The sequence below is a fragment of the Ailuropoda melanoleuca genome, chromosome 19 (assembly GCF_002007445.2).
Source record: "Ailuropoda melanoleuca isolate Jingjing chromosome 19, ASM200744v2, whole genome shotgun sequence".
NCBI lineage: Eukaryota > Metazoa > Chordata > Mammalia > Carnivora > Ursidae > Ailuropoda > Ailuropoda melanoleuca.
The window spans coordinates 2,251,282-2,277,747 of record NC_048236.1 but is presented as its reverse complement, the minus strand read 5'-3'; the positions used below and the strand labels follow the sequence as shown (position 1 = coordinate 2,277,747).

Genomic DNA, 26,466 nt, shown 5'->3' with positions numbered 1-26,466 from the left:
AAAAAAAATCTTTAAAAAAAAAAAAAAGATTTTTTTTTTAAATAAAAATGTACATAGGGGCGCCTGGGTGGCACAGCGGTTGAGCATCTGCCTTTGGCTCAGGGCGTGATCCCGGCGTCATGGGATCGAGCCCCACATCGGGCTCCTCTGCTGTGAGCCTGCTTCTTCCTCTCCCACTCTCCCTGCTTGTGTTCCCTCTCTCACTGGCTGTCTCTATCTCTGTCGAATAAATAAATAAAATCTTTAAAAAAATAAAAAATAAAAATAAATAAATAAATAAATAAATAAAAATGTACATAGGTAAAGAAGATAGGTGTAGAAGAAAGAGCATGTCCATTTGAGTTGAGGTAACATTTGCCACCAATGAAGGTATGGTATGCACCATGATCTTCGGCCAGAGAGCTCTTTAACAAGTTGCAGCCAAAAACACCAATGTAATATGTAATAACAGTTCTTATTCTGAGGCATGTGGGTTTTAGAGGGTCTGTGAATCTCCTGAAAACAGCACACCAAACTGTCTTATATGTAGGTATGTATTTTTCTGAGGCAAGCAAGGGTCCATAGCTTTCAAAAATTTTTCAAAAGGGGATATGGCCCTCAAAAAACCCTTAAAGAACCAATGATTTTAAAGCATTAATAAAACCAATTCCAAATGTTTTAAAGCATTAGCCACACAGTAATATGTGGTACACAAAGCTAAGGCCAAAGAAAAACCTTTATTATGATCATTAACTTTCTTCATTTTTTTTTTAAATTTATTTGAGATAGAACGCAAGAGAGACAGCACAAGTTGGGGTGCAGAGAGGGAGAAGCAGGCTCCCTGATGTGGGGCTCGATCCCAGGACCCCGAGATCATGACCTGAGCCGAAGGCAGATGCATTTTTTAAAAAAAAGATTTTATTTATTTACGAGAGAGAGAGAGAGAAAGTGCGCACAAACAAGGGAGAGGGGCAGAGGGAAAAGGATCCCTCTGGAACCCTGGGATCATGACCCGAGCCGAAGCCAGACGCTTAATCAACTGAGCCACCCAGGCATTCCCTGATCATTAAATTTCTGACTCTGGTCTCAGACTAATAAAAGAAAATCATGACATATTTCATCATCAAATGTTTATGTATTATAACTGCCTCCTTGAAGTGGCACTTTTTTCCCCCAAGATTTTATCTATTTATTTGACAGAGAGAGAGCACAAGCAGGGGGAGTGGCAGGCAGAGTAAGAGGGAGAAGCAGGCTCCCCGCTGAGCAAGTAGCCCAATGCAGGGCTTGATCCCAGGACCCCTGGGATCATGACCTGAGCCGAAGGCAGACGCCCAACCGACTGAGCCACCCAGGCACCCCTAAGTGGCACATTTTTATTGTCCATTGTATTTTCCTGAAAGAACTGAAGGATTTGCAGCATCCAACTTGATAAATTCTGCTGTATCAGGATCAGAGAATAAATTCTCAATTGTCTTTCTCGCAGGCTTCCCTGGGCTTCTGCTACTACCCTTCAACACGTTAAAGGTGTATCCTACAACTGTTCAATGGCAAAAGGAAACTTTACATCTAACGTCTTTCAATTTTAAAACATGGAACCCATGGGAAATTAACCACTTTAACTAGAAGTAAGCTAAATTCTCTTATAGCTTTTTCTAGACAAATCTTTATTGTTTCTAAAAGTAATAACATTGTCTGAAGGTTCCCCCCATAAGAAGTTAACTTGCTATATAGGTTGGTATCCAGAGTTTCTTTTTGGTTAACAGCCAGCGTGCAAAACTTTTTACGGAAAAAGCACTTCTGAGTAAGAACAATGTTACAAAATAATATTTCTAAAAACACGTGTTACAAATGAAGAGGACATACACTATTTTGAAGATAGCCTTTATGAAAAGTACTAGAAAATGTCTAGGAAAAACTGTAGATACCCTGTTAAAAAGCCTCTAACTACCAAATTCTTTGTTCCAGGAGATCCAGCTGAATTCCAGTTGCATAACATTTGATTAAAAAATTTTAAGACCCAGATTCTCTTAGATCTGGTATCTAAAACTATTATAAACTACTAATAACCACAAAAGCAAAATTTTTGTTGCCCTAATTTTAAGAAAATATTTTTAACCATCAAGGACATCATTAAAAGCATTTTTGTGCAGATTACAGGCACACCTTTATTGTGCCTTGCTTCAATGTGCTTTTATAAACAAGATTTGTGTCAACCCTGCACGAAGTAAATCTACTGGCACCATTTCCCAATAGAGCATTTGCTCACTTTGTATCTCTATGTTACATTTTGGTAATCCTCACAATATCTCAAACCTTTTCATTATTGCTAGATTTGTTATGGTGATCTGTGATCAGCGATTACAACTTGCTGATACCTCAGGTGGTTAGCATTTTTCAGTACAGTTTTTTAAAATTAAGGTATGTTAAAGACATAACTCTGTGGTGCCTGGATGGCTCAGTTGGTTAAGCGTAAAACTATTGATCTCAGGGTCGTGAGCTCAAGGCCTGCGTTGGGCTCCACATTGGGTGTGGAACCTACTTATAAATAAATAAATAAAACAAATAACACTATTGTATGCTTAATAGACTACAGTATAGTATAAACAAAACTTCTACAGGCACTAGGAAACCAAAAACTTAATCTGACTCACTTCACTGAGATATTTGCTTTATTGTGGACAGTCTGTAACCAAACCCGAAATATCTGAGGTATGCCTGTATATCACAAGTTTTTGTCAGTTAGGTAAAGTAAATAAAGATGAACTTATAAAAAAACCACTTATAATTCTCCTACACATCAATAACCAAGCATAAAATAAAATAGGGGCGCCTGGGTGGCTCAGTTGTTGGGCGTCTGCCTTTGGCTCGGGGCGTGGTCTCGGCCTTCGGGGGTCGAGCCCCACATCAGGCTCTTCAGCTGGGGGCCTGCTTCTTCCTCTCCCACTCCCCCTGCTTGTGTTCCCTCTCTCGCTGGCTGTCTCTCTCCCTCTCTGTCAAACGAATAAATAAGATCTTAAAAATAAAATTAAATAGAAAAAAAAGTAAAATAGCAATAAAAAAATTAAAGCATCTAGGAACTAACACATGAATGAACAAGACCTTGTAAAAAAAAAGTAAAGCTTTAATAAATATATAATAATTGGACACTCACATAATAAAAAGAATTTTGACCCCTATTTCACACTCTACACACACACAATGGATTGTAAATCTAAATGTGAAAAGCAAAACAATGAATCTTCTAGAAAAAGTCAGAATAGCTTCATAACCTTGAGGTAGGTAAGTATTTCTTAAATAGGACATAAAAAATACTATCCGTAAAGAAAGAAAAAAGATGCATGCGCCAAATTAAAATTAAGAACCTCTGTTCATCAAAAGCCACCAGTAAGAGAATGAAAAACAAGCCACTGACCAGAAGATATTTGTAATACATATATTTAATAAAGGATTCATTTCCAGACTATATAAAGAAGTCCTACAGATGAATGAGACAAGATAATCCAACCCAAAAAAATGGGCAAAAGATTTAAATAGATACTTAATAAAAGAAGGTATCAAAATGGTGAATAAACTTACAAAAGGTGCTCTACTTAAGACCAGCGACAAACTAAAACCACTGATATCACTACACACCCATCAAAATGGCTAAAATGCAAAAGAGGAAAAAAGCAGTGCTGAAAAGGATGTGAAACAACTGGAACTTTCATATATGCTACTAGTGGGATTGGTACAACCATTTTTTTTTTTAAATTTTATTTATTTGACAGAGACAGCCAGCGAAAGAGGGAACACAAGCAGGGGGAGTGGGAGAGGAAGAAGCAGGCTCCTAGTGGAGGAGCCTGATGTGGGGCTCAATCCCAGAATGCTGTGATCAGGCCCTGAGCCGAAGGCAGACGCTTAACGACTGCGCCACCCAGGCGCCCCTGGTACAACCATTTTGGAAAACTGTTTGGCAGTACCTACTTAAGCTGACTATAAGCAAACTAAAGCTGTTTTTAGGCAAATCCCGTAATTGAACACTTCTAATCATATACCCAACAGAAATGCATACATTTGTTCACCAAGAGATACTTATTAGAATGTTCATAGCAGCACTATCTTTAGTAGCCCCAAAATGGAAACAACTCAAATATCCAACAGCAGTAGAATGGATAATTTGTGGTATACTCATGTAATGCAATACTACACAGTAATGAGAGTAAACAAACTCAACTACATACAACAGAATGGATGAATCTAACAAAGACAATGTTGACCAAATGAAGCCAGACTTAAATATACACTGAATGATTTCAATTTTATAAAGTTGAAAAATAAGCTAAATAGAAATCAGGACAGTGGTTACTGTAAGAGAAGGGGGAGAGGAATGGATAGTAACTAGAAAAGTAGGCAGGTGTTCCTTCTAAGGTTCTGGTTTTGTTTTTTTGATTTGGGTGGTTCTTAAAAAGGTGGGTTTACTTTGTGAAAATTAGTTATGGAATACACTTACAATTTGTGCACTTTATGTGTATTATATTAAATAAAAGTGTAAATGAGCAAAAAAAGGAAAATATACTGGATTATAGATCTCAGAAGTAAAAATACTACACAGATAAAATAAAACTTTTTAGCTTAAAAAAACCCCAAAACATTGGAAGGGACATAAATGAAGACCTAAAAAAACTGGTGATACGTTTATGGATGGCATAAGTGAACATTAAGGTAACTATCCTCTCCAGGGTGCGTGGGTGGCTTAGTTGGTTGAGAGTCTGACTCTTGATCTCAGCTCAGGTCTTGATATCAGCGTTGTGAGATCAACCCTCATGCTGGGCTCCACACTGGGCGTGGAGCCTACTTATTAAAAAAAAACAACAATGGTAACTATCCTCTGAAATATATAAATTCAATGTAATCTCATCACAATTTTTTGAGGAATTCAGCTAATGTATTCTAAAATGAACAGTAAGCAACAAAGGCACATATATAGCTAAGACAATTTCGAACAACAAAAGCTGAGGGGAGTCCTTATCAAATATACTACAAACGATAATAAAAACAGTGTGTTTCTGGAGCAGGAGCAGACAGACAAATGGGATACTATAGAAATTGACCCAGTTATATATGTGAAGTTGAGAAAGAATGGATTATTTAATAAGTAATTGTTGGGAAGATGGGCTCTGTAATTATAAGAATATTAAAAAATAAAAATAGAAAGAATAATAAATAAGATTTTTATTTATAAACTCAAATAAAAAGGTGAATGCCACATAGTCAAAAAATCCGAAAAATAAATTGTAAGGCAAATAAAAGAGAGTGTAGAAAAACGTCTTCATGAACTAGTAGAAATGGATGTCTACAACAAGATTCAAAATGCATAAACCATACGGTGAAAAATTGATGGATTAAAAGAATTTCATTCAACGAAGTATAGCATAAACAAACTTTGTGGATGACAGATTTGGGAGAAGGTATTTGCAATGTCAAAGATAGACAAAGGGACTAATAACTGCAATATATAAGGAACTCTTGCAAACAAAAAATGCAGGAAATCCAATGATAAATTGGGTAAAGATTATAAATAAGCAATTCACAAAAGTAGAAAAATTAGCTAACGAGTATATAAATGCTCAACTTCAATTAGTAAGTAGAGAAATGTAAACAAACCAAAAACATGAAATACCACTTTATAGCCATCACATTGAAAATATTTTTAAACATAAGACAACAGCAGTTGCTGGTGAGGATAAGAGGGCAATAGGAATTCTTGTGTACTTCAGGAGTAGGGTAACTGTTACAGCCATTCTAGGAAACGATTTGGCATATTTAGTGAAACTAAGTATGTGGAGGACTTATGACCTAGCAGTCCACTCCTGAAAACATTTCTCAGAGAAACCCCTGCATCGGTCCAAAAGAGGATGAATGAGGACATTTATCATATAAACAGTAAAAAATCAGAAGGAACAAATGGGTTGGTTCATCACTAGAAGACTGGTCTGTAAACACGACAAGTCAATCAATTACACATAAATACAACTACATGGAAAGATCTATAAAATCACCACTGAAGGAAAATTAAGAAAAAAAGTGAGGGGCCCCTGGGTGGCTCAGTCGTTAAGCGTCAGCCTTCGGCTCAGGTCATGATCCCAGAGTCCTGGGATTGAGCCCCGCATTGGGCTCCTTGCTTAGCGGGAAACCTGCTTCTCTCTCTCCCACTCCCCGTGCTTGTGTTCCCTCTCTCGCTGTCTCTCTCTGTCAAATAAATAAAATCTTTAAAAAAAAAAAAAATGAGAGCTACACTGTATGTTGACTATACTAGAATTAAAATTTTAAAATTAATAAACAAGAATAAGATAAATAACACATTACTATCTTTTAATTAAAAGCACAAATTTTAAAAGCACAAACACAAAGCAACACTGTACAATTTGTAAAGACACAGACAAATTTAAAAAGATACATCAAACACATCACTGGGTGCCAGAGGGTGGGTTGGGTAGGGAGGGAGTGGGGATAATCACTATGAAGGGGAATGTAAGGAAAATAAATAAAACGAGAGAGGCCTTGCACAGCCTGTTGATACTTTACTATACATTTTTTAAAAAGATTTATTATTTATTTGAGAGGGAGAGCACACAAGTGAGGGTGGGGGGAAAGAAGGGTCAGAGAGAGAGGAAAAAGCAGGCTCCCCACTGAGCAGGGAGCCCTGCACAGGGCTCAATCCCAGGACTCCGGGATTATGACCTGAGCTGAAGGCAGATACTTAACCGACTGAGCCACCCAGGCCCCCTGATATTTTACTATAAATTGATCAGAAACTTTGAGTGACTCAACTCCTTATACCTGAGGTCCAACTTGAAGAAACCAAGTTACAACATTATAAATTAACCTACAAATGACAGAAATGCTCAGTCTACCGGTAACTCAAACCTGCTCTAGTTATATCTAAATAGATACTTGATTTCAGGGCGCCTGGGTGGCTCAGCCATTAAGCGTCCGCCTTTAGCTCAGGTCATGATCCTGGAGTTCCTGGATTGAGTCCCACATCCGGCTCCCTGCTCAGCAGGGTGTCTGCTTCTCCCTCTGATCCTCATCCCACCTGTGCTCTTTCTCTCTCCTCTCAAATAAATAAAATCTTTAAAAAAAAAAAAACAAACTTGATTTCATACAGATTTCACAGCTTCTCAACATCCATATACCTGTTAAGAGAATTTGTATATCCTTCCACGTGAGTCCTTGCGATTCATTCAGGATGTAGTTTAAGTTTCCTTTCAATCAATCCAAGAAGGATCAGCATGACCAAGCAAAGCAGATTCCAAAAGCAGGAAGCAGAAGCAATATGCTATGGAAGTACCTTTCTGATCAGTCCCTTCTGCTGTTGTACGGCCTTGGGGCAACCCTTCAATGTAGGTGGTTGGCAAGAGGTCAGCTGAGATAGGTTGACCTTGTAGCTTTTGTAGTCTCTCTTGCACAGCACCAGTCAGGTCTATAAAAGCCTCATCAATGCTGGCACGTTCAATCCCAGCAAAACGAGACATCACCCCCATCACCTCCACACTGGCTTCCCGGTACCTAAAAAGTATAAAGATTATGATATGTGTAGGCAAAAAATGAAGGCAACAATGAGACTGTCAGCCACCATCCCCTACATCTCATAATGGAATCATATATATAACCAGTGTAAGGTCTCCTTAAAGGGAGGAATGGCTTGGCAAAGATGAGATAGTAACCCAAATGAAGGGGTCAATGAACAGGCAAATGGTCAATCACAGAAGCAAAGAAAAAGAACCATGGAGGCAAACATGTTTAGTGACTCTAGCACTATGAAGGTGGAAAGCATCCAGACCATAAATATGTTTTTGTGGATCTTCCCAAAGAGGAAAGAAATGCTTCAAACTTGTTCAACTACATTTTACTAAGATCACCTGTTCTGGTTATTTTCATATATCCACTATGTATTTTCTGCTTCTACTTTTGTCTTCACATAAGACATCATTTACAGGAAATACTGCCCTGATTCGTGAACCCAAGTGTCTGGTCTTTCTCAAGACAGTATTTCTCAGTATAAATTAACAAAGTGACATACGGATGTTATACTTCATTCAACAGTGAGTTGCATCAACATGTGAGCTGGTCTTTGCTACACACACACACACACACACACACACACACACGTGCGCACATATCCAACCAACCAACCAAGTCCAATCACTTCCGGGTATGCTAACATTCAAGTAATCAAATTGAAGATAAATGCCTAGAACATGGTGGCAACCTTCCCCAGAGGATACCAATTTCACCATATACTTTCTATTTAAACCATAACAAAGCAGCTCTTCTGGGTGTAGACAGCTAGTTTCCTATGGCAATATGTGCATATTTTCTTTGCTATGAACCTGCTATGGAATTTGAAGTAAGTCCTTTGTCCCTGATAAATCTGTCATAGAAACGGAAACATTTGCACTAGTTCAAAAAGACACCTATAAAAACTAGTAGAATTCTAATTCTAAAACAGCCTCAAAAGAATTAGAGAAACATTTGGCATTTTTTTCTTTTCATCATTATTTGTGTTGGAAAGAGGATAGTCAGACCGCAAAGGAAAAAAAAGTGCAAGCATGTGCAAGAGCATGAGAACATGATACACACACATATACACACACACACACACACAGAGTGAGGAAAGAACACCTTATTGCAGTAGCTGGTGTTCCTTCACAGCCTCTTGGGCAAATTACTCCACAAAGTAGCCTAAGAATATTTGATAAAATTTATGTGTATAAATTTCTGCAAATCATATTTTCTAACTTTGGTATCACAAGTTTATTATTAAAACAATTTTAAACTGCCAGGTCTTAATAACTCTGGTCTATACACTAACTCCTAAATTAGGTAAAACTGGCTTTGTTCATTATTTGATGAGGATTTTTTTTTAAAGATTTTACTTATTTATTTGTCAGAGAGAGAAAGAGAGAGAACACAAGCAGGGGGAGTGGCAGGCAGAGGGAGAAACAGGCTCCCTGCCGAGCAAGGAGCCCAACGTGGGACTCGATCCCAGAACCCCTGAGCTGAAGGCTGAAACTTAACTGAGCGACCAAGGTGTCCCTATTTGATGAAGATTTTAAGAGTAAAATAAATGATCCAGTTTAAAGCATGCAGCTTTTCAAAATCACGCTATATTTCTGGGAAGTTACATTGTCTTTACCAGCATAAAATTCTATTTAATACAGTGTAGCGTATGTCCATTAGCTGAATTAATTTTACTGTAGGGTTAAGATATTAATCTTCAGTCAAATCTGTCTTCTTTTTTGGCAATAACTCCAGGGTGAAGCTGATTATGGCACACTACCTTTAGACTTGTAATTCATAGATGAATTCAGGCACATCTCAAGTCTTAAATCAAATCATGATCCCTACACACCACACTACACAGTAGAGTATACCGTGAGAATGTGGCTACTGAAATCTAAACCACCCCCCCCGCCGAATCCTCAGCCTTCTATTTCCTAGCTGTGTGAACTTATATTATTTCACCTCTCTAAACCTGTTTCTTCATGGAGGTAGGGTGTGGTTAATACTAGAACCTACCTTATAATAATGTGAGATTTAAGAGATCTTACCTATGGAGAGCTTAACACAGGCTGGCATAGGACAAATGCTCAATATATACTATTCATTAGGATTATTATAATGGCTGGAGCTTGTACTTACCTCTAACTTAGCTATGCCCATATAGACTAATGTTCTAAAGCCTGGGGAGCAACAGCTCACTTCGCACACAGAGGTGATCTCCTTTGAGATTGTTCAGTTTTAGTAAGTAATTCTAGATACTGCACTACAATGCCTGTTTGACTCATCCTTCTCTGGAAAAACTTAGTTTCAGTCAATTTAATTACTTCAGACATTTCAGACTTTTGGCCTAAGAACATGGAAACTGGTATTAAGTTTTAACTACAACACTAATTTTTAAACAATTAAGTTACTGAAAGGGTGTTAAGGGCAGCAATTATTATAGGTTGTAATGACCCCGCACTGTTCCTGAAACATAGAATCAAAATCTATTTTCATTTCAGAGAGAAAAGCTGGCTGTCCAAAGGAACATTGTCAGGGGTTGATTATACAAAACAAATTTGAGACATCAAATTCCTAGCCTCATAGAATATTATTTCCAATTCTTCCATTCCCCTAAAGAATCTCCTCTTCTTACTTGGTGAGGTCAGCTTTCCCACGGGACTCACGAACTTGTGCCAGCAGAAGATCTGGACATAACTTCTTAGCATCATCTGCCCACATGCTTCTAGTGACCCCAAATGCACGAGCTTCATAACTCACTGCAACTATTCTAAGGTTAGAAGAAAAAAAAAAGAGAAACAAAAATATTACACGATCACAAACAAAAATAACTAAAATTTAACTGAATGGGCTATAAACGTAACAGTAGAAACTTTTTGGTCACAGATGCCACTATTCCATCTCAAACATATCAGTTCAGAAATCTCAAAAACAGGACATAACATACTGCCATGTATTCTTATAGATTAAAATAGTTGACAGTTACAATAACTACGATACATACCCGCCACCCTTCCATGATTTGTACTGTACAACTGCACAAGGTTTATTCCTTAAGTGAGGATTTTGCCGCTGTTCCACTTGAACAAAAAAACAGTCCATGTCCACTAGGACAACTACCCGGTCCTGTCCAGTAGCCATTTTTCTGTAAGACAATATTTTATGGTCAGAAAAGACACCTAATCCAAAGTGCCAAGGAAAACTGTTATTTCTGTTCTTCCATTGTTGAGTTATCATGAGCATGGATACTAACAAGAATGAAAGAGGCATTTTCATATACTGCTGGTAGGAGAATAATAAACAAATTGGTACAATTTTAGGAAGGTAGTAAAGTTTAGTCATCATGTCTCCTTAGTCTTCTATAATCTGTGACAGTTCCTCAGTCTTCCTTATTTTTCATGACCTTGACACTTTTGAAGAGAACTAGTCCGTTACCTTGAGAATGTCTCTCAACTTAAGCTTGTCCAATGTTTTCTCTTGAATTAGATAAAGGCTATGCATTTTTGGCAAGAATATTATGGAAGTGATGTACTCTTCTCAGTGTATCATGAAGAGGTACATGATATCAAAAGGTGTTATTACTCATGGTGTTAACCATGATCATATAGTTGTGATAGTGTTTGCCAGGTTTCTCACTGTAAAGTTATTTTTACTTTTGTAATTGTTATCTTAGGGGAGATACTTTGAGATTATGCAAATATCCTGGTTTTCCTCAAACTTTCAAGCATTAAGCATCTATCAGAGGGTCTTGTCTGTAACACTTTACAGTGTTCTAATGGTGATTTCCTATACATTTATGTAAACTTTTGAAGACAAAAGAAAATCCTACATACTATTCACATATAAACATACATAAAGGTATGGATGGTAGATTGGAAGAACAAACCTTACATACTTGATAGTGGATACAGAATAATATTCTCATTTAGCATTGTCAGGAATCTGGAAGAAGGAATGTAAACTAAAGCAGTGGCTCCCAATTTTGCTGCAGATTAGAATCATTTTTTTAAAAGTAAGTGTTATGCCCAATGTGGGGCTTGAACCTACAACCCCAAGATCGAGTTGCATGCTCTATGAACTGAGCCAGCCAGATGCCCCCAACCTAGAACATTTAAATAATATTGATATCTGGCTTCTACCACCAGACATCCTAATTTAATTGGTATGGGTGTGTTTGTGTCATCTCAATCTATCAATATTGATGCTAAGAGCTAGAAATGTCCGGGGGCACTTACCTGGGCTCCAGTGAGCTTCCCACAGACATCCCCCCTTTCCAAAGGAAAAGATACAACTGACTGACCCCTGTGGCTCTTAATGTGATTCCAAGATACTCTTCAGCAATAACCATCAGGAAACTGAAAAAATAAAGGTTTCTTACAGGACTAGAAACTACAAAGCACACCTGGAGCCACACAATGAGGTCAGAGAGAAAAACAGAATTTTACCTTAAGTAATCAAGCTGGCTAAAAGTGAATTATTTAAAAATAAATAAATTTAAAAAGTGAATTATTAAAAGAATTTTTAAAAATAAGCTTTAATATCAATACTGTACTTGTATAAACAAAAATTTAATTTTCTGGGGCGCCTGGTGGCTCAGTTGGTTAAGTGTCTGCCTTCAGCTCAGGTCATGATCCCAGAGTCCTACGATTGACCCCCATGTCGGGGTCCCCGCTTGGCTGGGAGCCTGCTTCTCTCTCTGTTCCTCCCCCCTGCTCATTCTCTCTCTCAAATAAATAAATAAAATCTTAAAAAAAAAAAAAGAAAATTAATTTTCTTTCATCTGCTACAAGGGGGTTTTCTTGGGTGTGCTCCTGATAAATTCTTCTTTACCTNCTTGGGTGTGCTCCTGATAAATTCTTCTTTACCTTTTTAAGTAATCTGCCTAGAAAACAAAGATTCTGTTTTGTCAAGATAATTTCCTATGTTTCATGTTATCTTTATCAAGTCTTTCACTACCATAGAAAATGGAGTCTTTCTCTATTAAGAGCGAAAGCTTTTTTTTTTTTTACAACTATGTAACTTGTTTATTTGCTTGCAAAGTCTTTGTCTCTTTGATTAAATGGACAACTAAGTATTGTTTCACAATGACCTGTGATCCTATTTAATCAAGGGGTTTCAATCTTTTTGATATTTTTGACAAACTTCCCCCCAAAATCAAATTCTAAAGTCATCTTTTTGACCTCAAACTAATTTTGAGGTTTTTCAGAGGGCCCATGGAACATTTCAAAAGGTTTGTTCTCTATAAAAGACAGATGTCAAACTAATTAGGGTTACAGGTGCCTTTTTGAAAGTCTGCCTTATGCCACTTCACTTTTATGAAAGACCCACATTAGTACCTCTTTTCTCTAACAGAAAGAAAATCTTCTGAAGAGGATTTTTCGCTTTTATGGAAAAAGATGAAAAGTGAAAACAGTGCTTGGTGTTTGTTTTACAATGAGCCATTACAGAGGCTGCACTCCACGCAGCCGGAGCAGCACCACCAAGCTCCTTCCGCAGGAACTACACTCGGCATCTCAATACCAAGCAGCCATAGCTTTGCAGGCTATGTGAGCATATGCGCTTTCTCTTCGTTTATTTTGCGCGTCCAATAGCAAGATGTGTCCTAAGGTATCAGAAAAGTTTGAGAGAGGTTATTTTTTAGGTCTGAGAATGCTCAAAACGTTTCCATATAAACAAATGGTAACTGCTTTTTTGCTTTACACCATTTTGGCCTATGAAAGGTTTCATAGGAATGCTCTACTTTCATGGGGTGCCTGGGTGGCTCAGTCGGTTAAGTGTCTGCCTCAGGTCATGATCCCAGGGTCTTGGGATACAGCCCAGAATGGGGCTCCCGGCTGAGCAGTCTTCCCCCTCTCCTCCCTGCTTGAGCTCTCTCTTGCTATCTCTGTCTCTCTCTCTCAAATAAATAAATAGATAATCTCAAAAAAAAAAAAAAAAGGAATGCTCTACTTTCAGATAGCAGGGTTAACCTGTATATACGTTAAATTAGTAAGAAGCAGTGTCAAATACGAAATAACACTAAACCCTCTTTATGCATATCCTTGTATGGATATATAAGTGTTCAAGAAACTATATGAAATTCCTAAAATTCTGATATATTATCAATCTTAATTCCAATTATCATTTTAAAAAGTTACCATTTTAAAATGTTATGCGTCACTGGGGGTGCCATGGCTCAGTCAGTTAAGCGTCTGACTCTTGGTTTCAGCTCAGGTCATGATCTCAGGGTTGTGAGACTGGCCCCATGTTGGGCTCCCCTCTGGACGTGGAGTCTGCTTGGGATTCTCTCTCTCCCTCTACCTCTCCCCCTCTCTAAAAAATGTTATATGTCACAGAAATGCCAAATTTCCTTGTCAACTGCATTACAATGAACTCTCAGGATATCTTTAACTATGGACATTTTTAAGTCTTTTGTCATTTACAGTTGTTTACAAATGTGTTCCGTCTTCAGAAATTCATGGAAAGGACCGTGACAAGTACTCTAGAATACAGGTTTCTTTTTCTTTTTTTTTTTTTAAAGACTTTATTTATTTATTTGACAGAGATAGAGACAGTCAGAGAGAGAAGGAACACAAGCAGGGGGAGTGGGAGAGGAAGAAGCAGGCTCATAGCAGAAGAGCCTGATGTGGGACTCGATCCCACAACGCCAGGATCACACCCCGAGCCGAAGGCAGACGCTTAACCGCTGTGCCACCCAGGAGCCCCTAGAATACAGGTTTCTGATAACTTTTAGATCATACCACTGAAGTGGGTAAGAACTGACACGACACTAATAGAGAAACTAATGGTTTCATAAAACTGTTAACAAAAAAATCAAGAAGAATTCCATGGGACTGAATGAACTGATGAGGATGATTATAATTTTTATGACTTTCTGTATGAAACATTGTTGGTTCTTTAATGTTTTATTTTTTCCAGCTTGAAGAAACCTCTTTTCTTAAGCTATCTCTGACTTACAGCAATTTGGTAAAGTATACTTTTGAGTACACAGATGAAACAATTACTTTTTCTCCCTACCTGAATCCTCCAGAACTAGAAAACTGTCAGTGAATATTCTTATTTTCGTGGCAATATAATTATCTGAATAAATTCAATAAGGATCTGTTCTTCTTGTAACAGGACAACAAATGGAAACATTGATTATATTACCCAGACTTTCACTGGAATGCCATATTTGAGAAAGATGCAGACAGATATAATAGTTAAGGAACTAAGGTTGACTTTATCGAGCCAACAAAGCCCCTTGAAAAATCAGCCTGGTACCTTGCTTACAGAGATCCCAATAGCCTTCCTAAGGAAGGTCACATCCTGGCAAGCCCAGGAACCTCAGGGTATTTTAGGAACCTCAAGAAGAGAGGAATTCACCCAAATTTATAGGTATTGCAGGCAAGACCTACTGGCAGGTTGCTGGATTGGCTTCCTAGCCTTTTTTTTTTTTTTTAAAGATTTTATTTATTTATTTGACAGAGAGAGAGAGAGACAGCCAGCGAGAGAGGGAACACAAGCAGGGGGAGTGGGAGAGGAAGAAGCAGGCTCCCAGCAAAGGAGCCTGATGTGGGGCTCGATCCCAGGACTCCGGGATCATGCCCTGAGCCGAAGGCAGATGCTTAACGACAGCCACCCAGGCGCCCCCTGGCTTCCTAACCTTGGGAGGCTTTTAAAAGTTCAATCTGAGATTCCCTATGAAAAGTTCCAGCAAAGCAGACTTCAAAGTCTATATGGTCAATTCTTGCTGCAATTATGTGAATCCTTGCTGCAATTGTGAAAATAATCAGCCAAGTTTAATGAGATTAGACTTATTTACAAACAAATTAGCCTTATTTCAACTATCTCTGATAGAAATGGGGGTCACTGTGAAACAAAGAATGTTTCAGTAATACACCTTTGTGGATATCAGATTCTATTGCTGTTATTTGTCTTTGAGGTTTTGTTCTCCACCTCTAAACTGGACTGGATCCTGAATTCTTCTGGTTTCCTCCAATATTTGGCTACAACTCTCCAAGCTAACATTTCCAAGTGTTCTCCCACCCTTCTGACTTGGAAACACTGAGAACTAAAATTGCCTTTTCCCAAAGTCATGCAACCTGAAGTGGGACTTGATATAAACTTAAGAGAAATCACCACAATAGTTCATGTATAGACAATTTTTGTGCCTGTTACTGTGTGGGCCACTCAGAAAAGACCACCAGAGACATTCAAACTCCAAACCAGGAAAATCTAAGATCGCCACTGTCTGCCCTCACTCCATCTGAAGATGCTTTAGCCTGACATTTAGAAATCTTCTCAACTGGCTGCCTTCAGAACTCAGAAACTGGGATCATAATCTCCTCCAAACACTAACTTTTGTTTTTTTATTTCTTTTGTTTCCATAGAAATACCTCTTATTAAATGACTGAAACAAATAGTTCCACCATGTAGGCCTATTAAAAGAGATAGCAGGCCCAAAATGGAGTCACTTATACTAAGCCCATGTCACCAAACCAAAACTGAATACCTAATTGCAGTTTTAGCCTCTCCCAGTAGGTAATCTTACCCTGTCAGCCTGGAATTTCCTGGTCAGCACTAGTGTTCTGTCTTTCCCCAAAGGAAGATGGCCTTGCTTGAAACAAATCCACTCTTTCGACAGTCACTTTATCATGCTGCCTTCTGCCTATAGAGGTCTTTCATTTTGTATAGCTCTCAGGAGTTTCTTTTTGTTAGATGGGATGCTGCCCAATTCATAACCATTGAAAAAAGCCAATAAGATCTTTAAATTTACTGTTTTGTTTTTTTTTTAAACAGGCTTAACTTGGGGACTCCACCTGCATGACCACCTTCTGAAATGAGACACAACACTTTAATTATTCTCAGGACTAAGAAACTGGTTCCACTGAATATAAAACAATCTAGCAACTCAAGACAGGCTCAAATCTACTTATACCATATGGCTGAAGATGTTAAAATATTTCACAACATCAACCAAATCCTTGAACAGATTTTCAGGGCTAGCCAAATAGTCAGGATCATTGACCTATTTTCATGGCTATACCCTTTCAAGTTGGGGACAACGGACAGAGACTGGATTTCAAACTATGGCCTATATAATTATTTAACCCTGACTTTTTTTTTTTTAAAGATTTTTATTTATTCAACAGAGATAGAGACAGCCAGCGGGAAAGGGAACACAAGCAGGGGGAGTGAGAGAGGAAGAAGCAGGCTCATAGCGGAGGAGCCTGATGTGGGGCTCGATCCCAGAACGCCGGGATCACGCCCTGAGCCAAAGGCAGACGCTTAACCGCTGTGCCACCCAGGCGCCCCTAACCCTGACTTTTAATATACCAGCTATCCAGGCAGCTAATGTCCTCATCATTGACTCTGGCATCACAGGGTAGATTGTTGTGTAAACGCTGACAGTTGTTCTCCCCCACCCCTTTTTCATAACGGAGATGTCTGATTTACACTTGGACTGCTGAGGCATCCACTTCAAAGATGACTATCTCGAATAAACACATAGCCAGCCAAATGACTATTAGATAAAGTGCCAGGGCACCCCCCCCAAACTGAGACTCCTTTGTTTTAGAGTTCTTGGTTGATTTCAATAACTGGCCATTTTTGGGTGCTTGGTTTTTTGTTTTCCTTTTTCTCTCTTCCTGTACTTTAAATTCCCATTTCGTTTTGTTTTTTAAGATTTTATTTGATTGAGAGAGAGAACAAGCCAGGGTGGGGGGGGCAGAGAGAGAGGGAGAAGAAAACTCCCCACTGATCATGGAGACCCCCTCCCCACCTTGGGGCTCAATCCCAGGATCCCGAGATCATGACCTGAGTCAAAGGCGACATTTAACTGACTTGAGCCACCCAAATGCCCCTCCTGGCCTTATTTTTTAAATTCACCCATGAAACTCTTGATTGCCACCCTCAATCCCAGTAAAAGCAGAACCCCAGGCCTGTGCTAGCTTGCTCCCTCTCTAACTTTGCTGTGTGCCCAATCGGTGTGTCTTCTGAGCTCTAGGGCTTGTATGGAATAAACTTTTTTTTCTTTCAAAGTTTCCTGAGGGTCACTGCTAAAGGGTGTCCTGCAATATACTAAGAACACTGGTTTGGAAAGAGGAGATGTCTGTGGGAAGCTCACTGGAGCCCCGGTGAGTGCCCCCAAACATTTCTAACCATAGCATTACCATCGCTAGGCTGAGATAGCACAAAACACACCCATACCAATTAAATAAGGATGTCTGGTGGTAGAAGCCGGATATCAATGTTACTTAAATGTTATCTTATTTAAATTTATTATTTTAAAACATTATTATTAATAGCTCAAGATAGCACAAAACAGGGTGTGACCTGTATATTGTGATTTTTAAAAGCTCTCCAGGCAGTTCTAATATGTAGCAGCGATTGGAAACAACTGACCTAAAGTAAATAAGATACTTATGGAAACACCAATAATTCAAGATTTAAATATGAGAAACACCGGTTATACAGCTGAGTAAGCACTGGACTGTATTTAAAAAAAAAAGCATCAACAATTAACATCACCTTGAGAAAAGTGGCATGCAACTAACAATGACAGAAGATTAGTGGAAAGAAAACAATGAATTTAAAAATCTGAATAATTAAGGCATTAATTCCTTATAAATTCCACTCACTGAAAACTGGAAGAATGTATAACTTTAAACATTTGTAAGTTAAAACCGTAACAAGTCAGGAATCACCTTACTTGAAAGGAAGTGGTTTTTGTGTTGCACTGGAACAGATAATGCCAGAATAAAAATAGTAAACAATTTTCTTACACACACACACACACACACATACACACACACAAACCCACCAGGGAAGTACCATGCTAGATACAAATAGCAGAAATGGAATTTGAATAGGAAGCAGTGATTTAAGTCCAGCAAATATTTTACTGAGTAAACAAAAACGCAATATGCAAACTCCAACAGATAATGAAGCTTAAGTGTTCAATTTAGTATCATGCTGGAGAAAGCAAAACCTTTGTAAAGATGGAAAAATGAAACACATTCGCTGCTAAAAACCCCTCTTCCCGAATAAGGATTACACTCTTTTGAAGCCTTCAATGCAGCACTTCAAATGATCCAAACTGCACAAGGCATCAACAATTGCAATTATTAATCTTCAAATATCAAATATTGGTGCCATTCAGGCGATAACACATCTAAGGAAAATAAGCACAAGTGAAGAGGTAGGTTTAAGAGCTAGCAAAAATACCGTTTTCCCACAAGAAAATTCCTCTTAGGGGACCATACCGGGGCCTTACGTTTCAGTGAACAATGCGTTTGTTTCACCGAATTTCGGTCCAACGTCACCACCAGCCACTGCTATAGCATAAAAACCAAGAGCCAAGACAACATGAAAAGTCTGAAAACAGCGATATCGAACGGTTCTAAATTCTCTTACCAATGTGGCAAGCACCTGGAAAAACTGCCAACCACGGACGCCAAAGATGCCGGGCTCGCTGTCCACTGGAAGGAAAATGAAGGGGTCCTGAATATCTGCCCCCTTTCCGAAAGAGGACCAGTCGGCTTCGACAGATTTATTCCCCGTGACGACGGAGAAACGGATCACAGGTCACAGACGACCCTTGCCGGGAAAGCCGCGCACTGCCCCGCGGAGCTAGACAGAGTACGAACGTTCAGTAGCCAGCCGTCGGAACAGAGATTAGACAGCGCGCGCAAGCAAAAAAGCCGTTGACGCGCCTGCGCACTGCTGCCCTTCCGTCCTCCGCTCCGCCCCCTGAGAAGCAACCGTCACACCGGGGCCGCCACTTCCGCGGGCGCATGCGCAGTGGCGAGTCGGGCGCGTGCGCAACCCCCGCTCCTTCCAGGCTGGTGCTTCTGCAGCTCACGCTCCTCCTCCCGCTCCCCACCCCCCAGCCCGCCGCGGCCCGGTACGGGCGTGTGGTCCTGCGAAGAGAGCGGTCGGTACCTCGTGCTCCCGGGACGGCCGTGGTCCGCGTTTGCGGCGCGTGGCACTAGCCATGGCGATGGATCAAGTGAACGCGTTGTGTGAGCAGCTGGTGAAAGCGGTGACGGTCATGATGGACCCCAGCTCCACCCAGCGCTACCGGCTGGAAGCCCTCAAGGTAGACGGGGTCTGGCGCCCCGGGCCTGCCCCAAGACCCTCCCCCAACCCCAGCGATCCCCCCGCCGCTCAGAGCCCCGCTGGTTTCCCGCCCACGCGGCCCTTGGACCTCCTACCCCAACCCCGGGGGGCCTTAGCCTTTCCCCTCCCCGCCCTCCGCGTCTCTTCTCACTCCCGGCTTTCTCTACTAGCTGCGCCTGCCCTTCTCTCGGGACCCTCCGGTTCCTTGCTGCTTCTCATTTCACTACGACTTCCCACTGCCCTCTCCTCTCCCCACTTCTGTTCAGTCCTGCCCGCACCACAGCCGGATGCTTCTATTTTATTACCCCGAGCCCTACATCCCCTAGCCTTTCCGTGGCGCACGTGCCCATCACGTTCCCAATACCAACTACAATCTTGACTGTCTGCCCTGCATTAAAGGTTTCCTTGCACCCTCCTGAACCGTCCTAGTCGAGCTCCAGCCCCCTAGTGCCACTTTATTTACATTCTTACACCTCTCACTAATCCTCTTCTGTGTCTTGGGTTATTTCTGGGCTAATTCTCACAACCCTCCCCCCATGTTCTTCTACTGTGTTCTATTCTCAGGCTATTTTTCGCGAAGACGAACTTCTACCACTTACTTTGCATTTTAACGAGGGCACTTTGGTTTCCTGAAAGTAGTTTTCTTGAGTCCTGATGCTCAGCTCCCGGGTCTGACTCTCCTGTTGCAGTTTGGGAATGCTAATACAAATTGGGATGCTAATAAAATGTGAACTTATTCCCACATCAAACTATGCGTGTGGGATGTGAGAGACGATCATTAGGAAAAACACTTGTGCATATATTTTTTAGAAGTTTTTATTAATTTCAGTTAAGTGCTGTGTAGGTTTTAAATGATGTAACTTTGTAAAGTAGAGTGAACATCATTTGAGAAAATTTTATTTTTAAAAACATAGGTGTCTGTCACAGGATTTGGAATGAGAAACAGTTGAGTTCTATTAGTTTGGTTTTTTGCTATGAAATATTAAAAATATACACAAAAATAAAGAATAATACTACAATGATCTTGTATATACCCCTCACCTAAATTCAGGAGTTATAAAGATTTTGCCACATTTCCTTTATTCCTTCCCCCCACCTAACTTTTTTTTTAAAGCAAATCCTAGAAGTTGTCATTTCATCCCTATATACTTCAGGGGTATATCTCTAACAAATAATTTTTTACTCATTTAGGTCAGACTTTTTTCAACATTATTTGGCCGTAGCATGGAAAATTTATAACTATCAAAGTGAAAGAAATGTTTATCAGTTCTTTACTCATATACCATTGATTTAGATTTTGCTGTTTAAAAATATAGCTCAGGTTGGAGTTTCTTAAGTTGAAGTTTAAAAAAAAATTTTTTTTTAAATCCGCACTCTCTCTTGCCTAAGGAAAATACTTTCTTTGTTTCAGTTTTGTGAAGAGTTTAAAGAAAAATGCCCTATCTGTGTCCCCTGTGGCTTGAGGTTGGCTGAGAAGACGCAAATTGCCATTGTCAGACATTTTGGCCTTCAGATCCTAGAACACGTTGTCAAGTAAGGAGCTTTTGGACCGTACCACTGAAGTCTGTGAGAGAGCAAATCTTATTTCTTATATAACTCATAGAGGTAATCTTTAGGTGAGTAGAAAAGAACGATCACCAAGGAGAAAGGAATGATCCCCAAGAGATTACCACAGCCTCGAGAGCACTCTTATTAAAGACTTAACCTTCCTCTTCTTCAGTTTCTTCATCCATGTAAAATACATGGTACATACTAAGCATTCTACATATATTAGCTGATAGTGGTTCAGTCAGTATTTATTGAGCCCCTACTAAATGCCAGCTCATCTCAAAATCTTTTAGAATAATACAGTGTATAGGTAATTAAATCTCTGATTAGGCATTGTGCTTTTAATTCTTTCTTAAAGTTTGAGTGTGTTCTTTCTCTGAATGGCAAATCCGAAGCAGGACTCTACGAGACAAACTGAAAACCCTTCCTAACTTGAGTCTCCTACACCCAGCGTCTATCAGAAGAATCAGTTTTTAAGACTTAGCCATAGTTTTTGTGGGATTGTGTTATTCATAAGCCAGCACACACACACACACACACACACACACACAAAGAGGAGTTAGTGGTATCACCATTTTATTTTCTGAGAAGCAACTGCATTTGTTGCAGTTGTCCCAGGCGTATATTTGCTTTTGGCCTATCAGTAAAATCAACGGGAAAAGCTAATCTGTGCACAAATCCTGTGTCAATTTCAATTAGTGGACCACTTCCTATGTAGGATTTTTTCCCAAGAATTTTTCTGTTGTTAGCATTTTAGTTGAATATAGAGTGTTCTTGTCCATTCTTTGAAGGGTACAAAATCAAAAGTATAATTTCTTGGTGAAATCACTAGCATAATATAACACAGAATCAAAGCTAGTCTCTTATGAAGACTTCTAATGTGGTTCTCTTGACCTTACACATTTTGGTGGCCAGGTTTCGGTGGAACAGCATGTCTCGATTGGAGAAGGTCTATCTGAAGAACAGTGTCATGGAGCTGATTGCAAATGTAAGGAATGATTGGTTGGAAGACTTGTGTTTCAAAGGTAGATTAGACTAAGAGTGACTTCTTTAGCATTTATGTAAAAATTCCCTATTTCTACGTAGGTCAAAACAGCATGCTCAACAGGGCAGAGAAGATGAAACATTTTCAGCAAATGAACAAGATTCCTAGATCTAAATTAGATTGCACTTTGTTGTGTGTTTCCTTTTATTCCAAACTGAATTAGTATGATTTTAACAATACAAAATTTGCTTGATGAATTAGTATCAGGAATTAGGATATAACTTTAAACATGCTTAAAATCCACAGCCTTTTTTCTTCTTTTTTACAAATAGCATGAAAAGTTGAATTCCCACCTTTTCCTCTCCAAAGTTGAGTGCCTTTAGTAGAAAAAAATTCCTTTCAAAATTATTAATCAACTTAGAATTTGTATTTTGCTAGTTCTTGGGAAACTTGATGGAAGTCCTAATTCATTAATCTCAATATCAAACTCCAGAAGAACAAGGTCCGAGGAATAGTTTTTTTGTGTCTTATAATGCTAGAACTATCGGTAAAATATTTAGTTGCTTCTGCTAACTCTCTCATTTTATCAGCTTCTTATTGTCCTCCTTATTTCTGTACCCTTCTACTTTGGCGCTCTTACAAAATGAAACAGTCAATATGAGAGTCTCTTGAGTTTGTAAAGGAAAAAGATGTCTTTCTTGCTCTGTGCGACAGTCACTTTATTAGCTGATGCAACCCTTACTTACGCTTTAAGTGAGGAAAATGTTAGTGGGAATGCAGGACAAGTGACTCACACCTGGAGAGCAGGTTTGTTTACTCTGTTTAGTTTAAAAGCAAGCCTGCTGGGGAGTTTGTACACTTTCACAGCACAGGGTTTTTGGGTTTTTTAGGTTTTTTAAATTCAGTCTTGCAAACCTCTTACTATCTCTTACTCTTTTTCAGGGAACACTGGATATTTTGGAAGAGGAGAACCATATTAAAGATGTTTTGTCTCGAATTGTAGTAGAAATGATCAAGCGGGAGTGGCCACAGCACTGGCCTGATATGCTAATAGAACTGGATACCCTTTCCAAACAAGGGGTATGAAATACAACTATATCAGTTCAGTTTATTGTGGGGGGGGAGCTGTTCTGTAATTTATTTTGTCAACAGAAAGCTTTTGGGCATACCTATAGGGAAAAAGAGGTTTCAGTTTAATTAGCTTGTTTCTGTTGATACAGGAAACACAGACAGAATTAGTGATGTTTATCCTTTTACGACTGGCAGAGGATGTAGTGACCTTTCAGACACTACCCCCTCAAAGAAGAAGGGATATCCAGCAAACATTAACCCAGAACATGGAAAAGATCTTCAGTTTTCTACTTAACACGCTTCAAGAAAATGTAAACAAGTACCGACAAGCGGTAAGGGCTACCTCACCTCCTAAAAGTGGTTTTGTTGTTTGTTTTTTAAAGTTAACATAATCTGTCAGCAAGGAATTAGGGTGTCTAGTTCAGCAAAAGAACACCATTTTATAAGCAAAAGAGAAATAGTTGACAGGAAGAAATGGAACTAATTTTCTGAGGAACTCAGGTCAGTGAGTGCCCATGTTAAAAAAATAATCCTGGGGCGCCAGGGTGGCTCAGTCAGTTAAGCGTCTTCCTTTGGCTCAGGTCATGATCCCAGGGTTCTGGGATCAAGCCTCATGTTGGGCTCCCTGCTCAGCAGGGAGTCTGCTTCTCCCTCTCCCTCTGTGTGTGTGCACGTGCTCTCTCTCTCTCGCAAATAAAATAAATCTTTTTAAAAATTAAAAATAATCTTTATAGTAAGAAAATTCTTAAAACAGTATAAAAATGGTAGATTCTTAATATTTAAAGTATTTAATGCCCAGATTTCCAGTAGGTCAGGGTAGCATCTCTGTTAAATTTTTAAAAAATTTTTCCCTCTTGCAGGAAATTGCCAGGTTTTATTCATTTTGACCGCATGATTCTTGGTACAGTTTTCCCCGGCTACCTGAAAGAAGAGCGTTTCCATGAAATCTTTTATAAGCCCAAATGGCATAGAATGAAGAAGAAATTACCATTAGTTTATATGAAATAATTTTTGAGCATTCCCACACCCAAAAGATAACCTCTCCATAGCTTTTCTGACACCTTAGGGACACATCTTGCTAACAGATACACAAAATAAATCAGGATAAAGCACAGATGCTCACAGACACAGTTCAAACTGTGGCTGCTTGATGCTGAGTTGCTGAGTGTAGTTCCTGGGAAAGGAACCTACTGGTGCCTCTAAGTTCTTGCTTGTAAAACAAGCACTGAAAGCTATTTTTGCTTTTTGCCTTTCCTTAAAAGCAAAAGATCCTCTTCAGATTTCTTTCAGTTAGAGAAAACAGGTACTAATGTGGGTCTTGTGAAAGATCAAAGTTTCATAACACAAACTTGAAAAAGTGGGAAATACCTGTATTTGATTCTTCCTGGTGAGGTATTCTGCACAAGGGGGCAAGCCAGATACTGTCTTTCCAACCATTGTCATTTTTAACAGAGAGCCTTTAGAGGAAAGCCATGTCGAAGTTAATCTAATACAGTGGTTCTCAGCAAGGGACAGTTTTGCCCCGCATGTTATCACAGCTAGGGGGTTGCTGCTGGCATCTAGTGGGTAGAGGCCAGGCATACTGCTAAACATTCTATAACACAGAATTGTCCCTCCACAATAAAGAATTATCCAACCCCAAATGCCAATAATATTGAGGTTGAAAAACCCTGATCTAAGGATCCCTGGGTGGCTCAGTCGGTTAAGCTGTCCACCTCTTGATTTCAGCTCAGGTCGTGATCTCAGGGTTAAGAGACTGAGCACCACGTTGGGCTCCTCACTGAGCGTGGAGGCCTGTTTAAGATTCTCTCTCCCTATCCCTCTGACCCTCTTAACCCCACCTAAAAAAAAAAAAAAAAAAAAAAACCCCACNCAGAATTCTTATGTGTGCTTATTTCACAAAATAGTATTAAATTAGTTATTTTTTACACCCCTGGCAATTTTTAGAGAAGTGCCAGATACTAACACAAATGATGGGAAGGTAATGTGAGGTGCTGGGGTGGGGAGGAACTCATAGTACGTTCCTAATATATGCCATATATTTGTTTGTGCTTTATGTATTACTTAATCCTCAACCCTAAGAGTCAGAAAGTATAGTCTCCCGTTTTACAGATGTAGAAACCAAGGTCCAGAGAATAATTATTGAAGATCCCCTAATAAATGGTTGTGGTGGAATTCAAGTCCCATTCTTTATACTAGAGTGGCCTATTTCCCCCAAAATATCTCCCCAAGATTTTTCAAAAGAAAATGTCAGGAAAATATTTGCACTTAAAAACTTACGTGTACTGAGGGTGAAGGAGGTATTTTCCTTTTCATTTAGGATATTCGATCTGTAGGAGAAGGGGAACAAATTATGACTCCTTAGATGCCCTAGCAGCCTAGCCAGCATGCCCGAGCAGGGGTGATGAGTGATGGTCTGAGACATTAGAAACATATCCGCCGTGGTGTTTTTCTTTAGCTTCAGTTTCAGTTCCCTTCGTCCGTTAAAGCAAACTACCTCTTGTGTCCAAGACCAGAGCACACCAAGAGCTATCTTGTGTATGTGGAACAAGTTTTGCTTGATAAGTTGCATCCCTTCTTCCATCCTTTCTCTCCTTTCCTCCCTTCTCTCTTTCCATCTCAACTTCCTTCTCCCTTCCCTTTACCCTCTCTCCTTCCATCCCTTCACCTTCCCGGTTGACGAGTAGGTTTAATGGTAAACAATGATAGGATGAGTGGGCTCCCTCTCCCTGTCCAGTGACCTGGGCCCTGCACTGGTCCGGGGGGCGTAGAGATGGAGTGGGAGTGAAAAATTGCTGGAGAGGAAAGACTGGTCTTGTCTTGTCACTTGGATTCCTTTTCCTTCTTGGGCAGCATCAGTAGATGCTGGTATGAGAGGGTTCTACTCCTCTCTGCTCACTAACACCTCTATTCCATCACCGATGATGAAAGCTAATACTTGTCTTTTATTAACAAATGTGTTTTTTAAATTAAATTTCAATTTTAAGTACATTTGTAGAACAAATCCTTTATAGTCCTAATGGCAGTGAGTTTTCAGGTGCTTCAAAAGTTGTTATTCCTGCTTCTGTTTCTCTGGGTCACCTGTCTTCAGGAGTTATTCTTAATTTTAATTTCAGAAGTTTTTTGGGGAAATACTAATTTTGTACATGTAAATAAGCATTTTGTAATTATGGAATTTGAAGTATAAGGGTAGAAATCAGTTATAATTGTACATTTACTGAATGGACATTATTTTT

At 39.4% G+C, this 26,466-nt stretch overlaps 2 protein-coding genes across 5 annotated transcripts in view; one reads left to right on the top strand and one right to left on the bottom strand.

Annotated features, from left to right (window-relative positions):
* POLH (DNA polymerase eta) overlaps window positions 1–19,211 on the bottom strand; it is a 38,065-nt gene extending 18,854 nt beyond the window's left edge. For 2 of the 3 annotated variants that reach the window (XM_019794376.2, XM_002914464.4), the window contains exons 1-4: window positions 18,922–19,211; window positions 10,529–10,669; window positions 10,160–10,294; window positions 7,310–7,527 (exon numbers count right to left, since the gene is read on the bottom strand). In XM_019794376.2, coding sequence (XP_019649935.1) covers window positions 7,310–7,527; window positions 10,160–10,294; window positions 10,529–10,665 — 490 coding nt within the window. In that variant the 5' untranslated portion in view covers window positions 10,666–10,669; window positions 18,922–19,211. Of the gene's footprint in view, window positions 1–7,309; window positions 7,528–10,159; window positions 10,295–10,528; window positions 10,670–18,921 lie in introns of those variants that run through there. The other variant, XM_034647894.1, reaches the window with a different exon arrangement.
* Window positions 19,212–19,319: 108 nt separating this feature from the next.
* The window catches only part of XPO5 (exportin 5), a 41,575-nt gene continuing 34,428 nt past the window's right edge, over window positions 19,320–26,466 (top strand). For both annotated transcript variants that reach the window (XM_011218736.3, XM_011218735.3), the window contains exons 1-5: window positions 19,320–19,606; window positions 21,038–21,159; window positions 22,090–22,162; window positions 23,102–23,239; window positions 23,380–23,562. In XM_011218736.3, coding sequence (XP_011217038.1) covers window positions 19,502–19,606; window positions 21,038–21,159; window positions 22,090–22,162; window positions 23,102–23,239; window positions 23,380–23,562 — 621 coding nt within the window. In that variant the 5' untranslated portion in view covers window positions 19,320–19,501. The remainder of the gene's footprint in view (window positions 19,607–21,037; window positions 21,160–22,089; window positions 22,163–23,101; window positions 23,240–23,379; window positions 23,563–26,466) is intronic.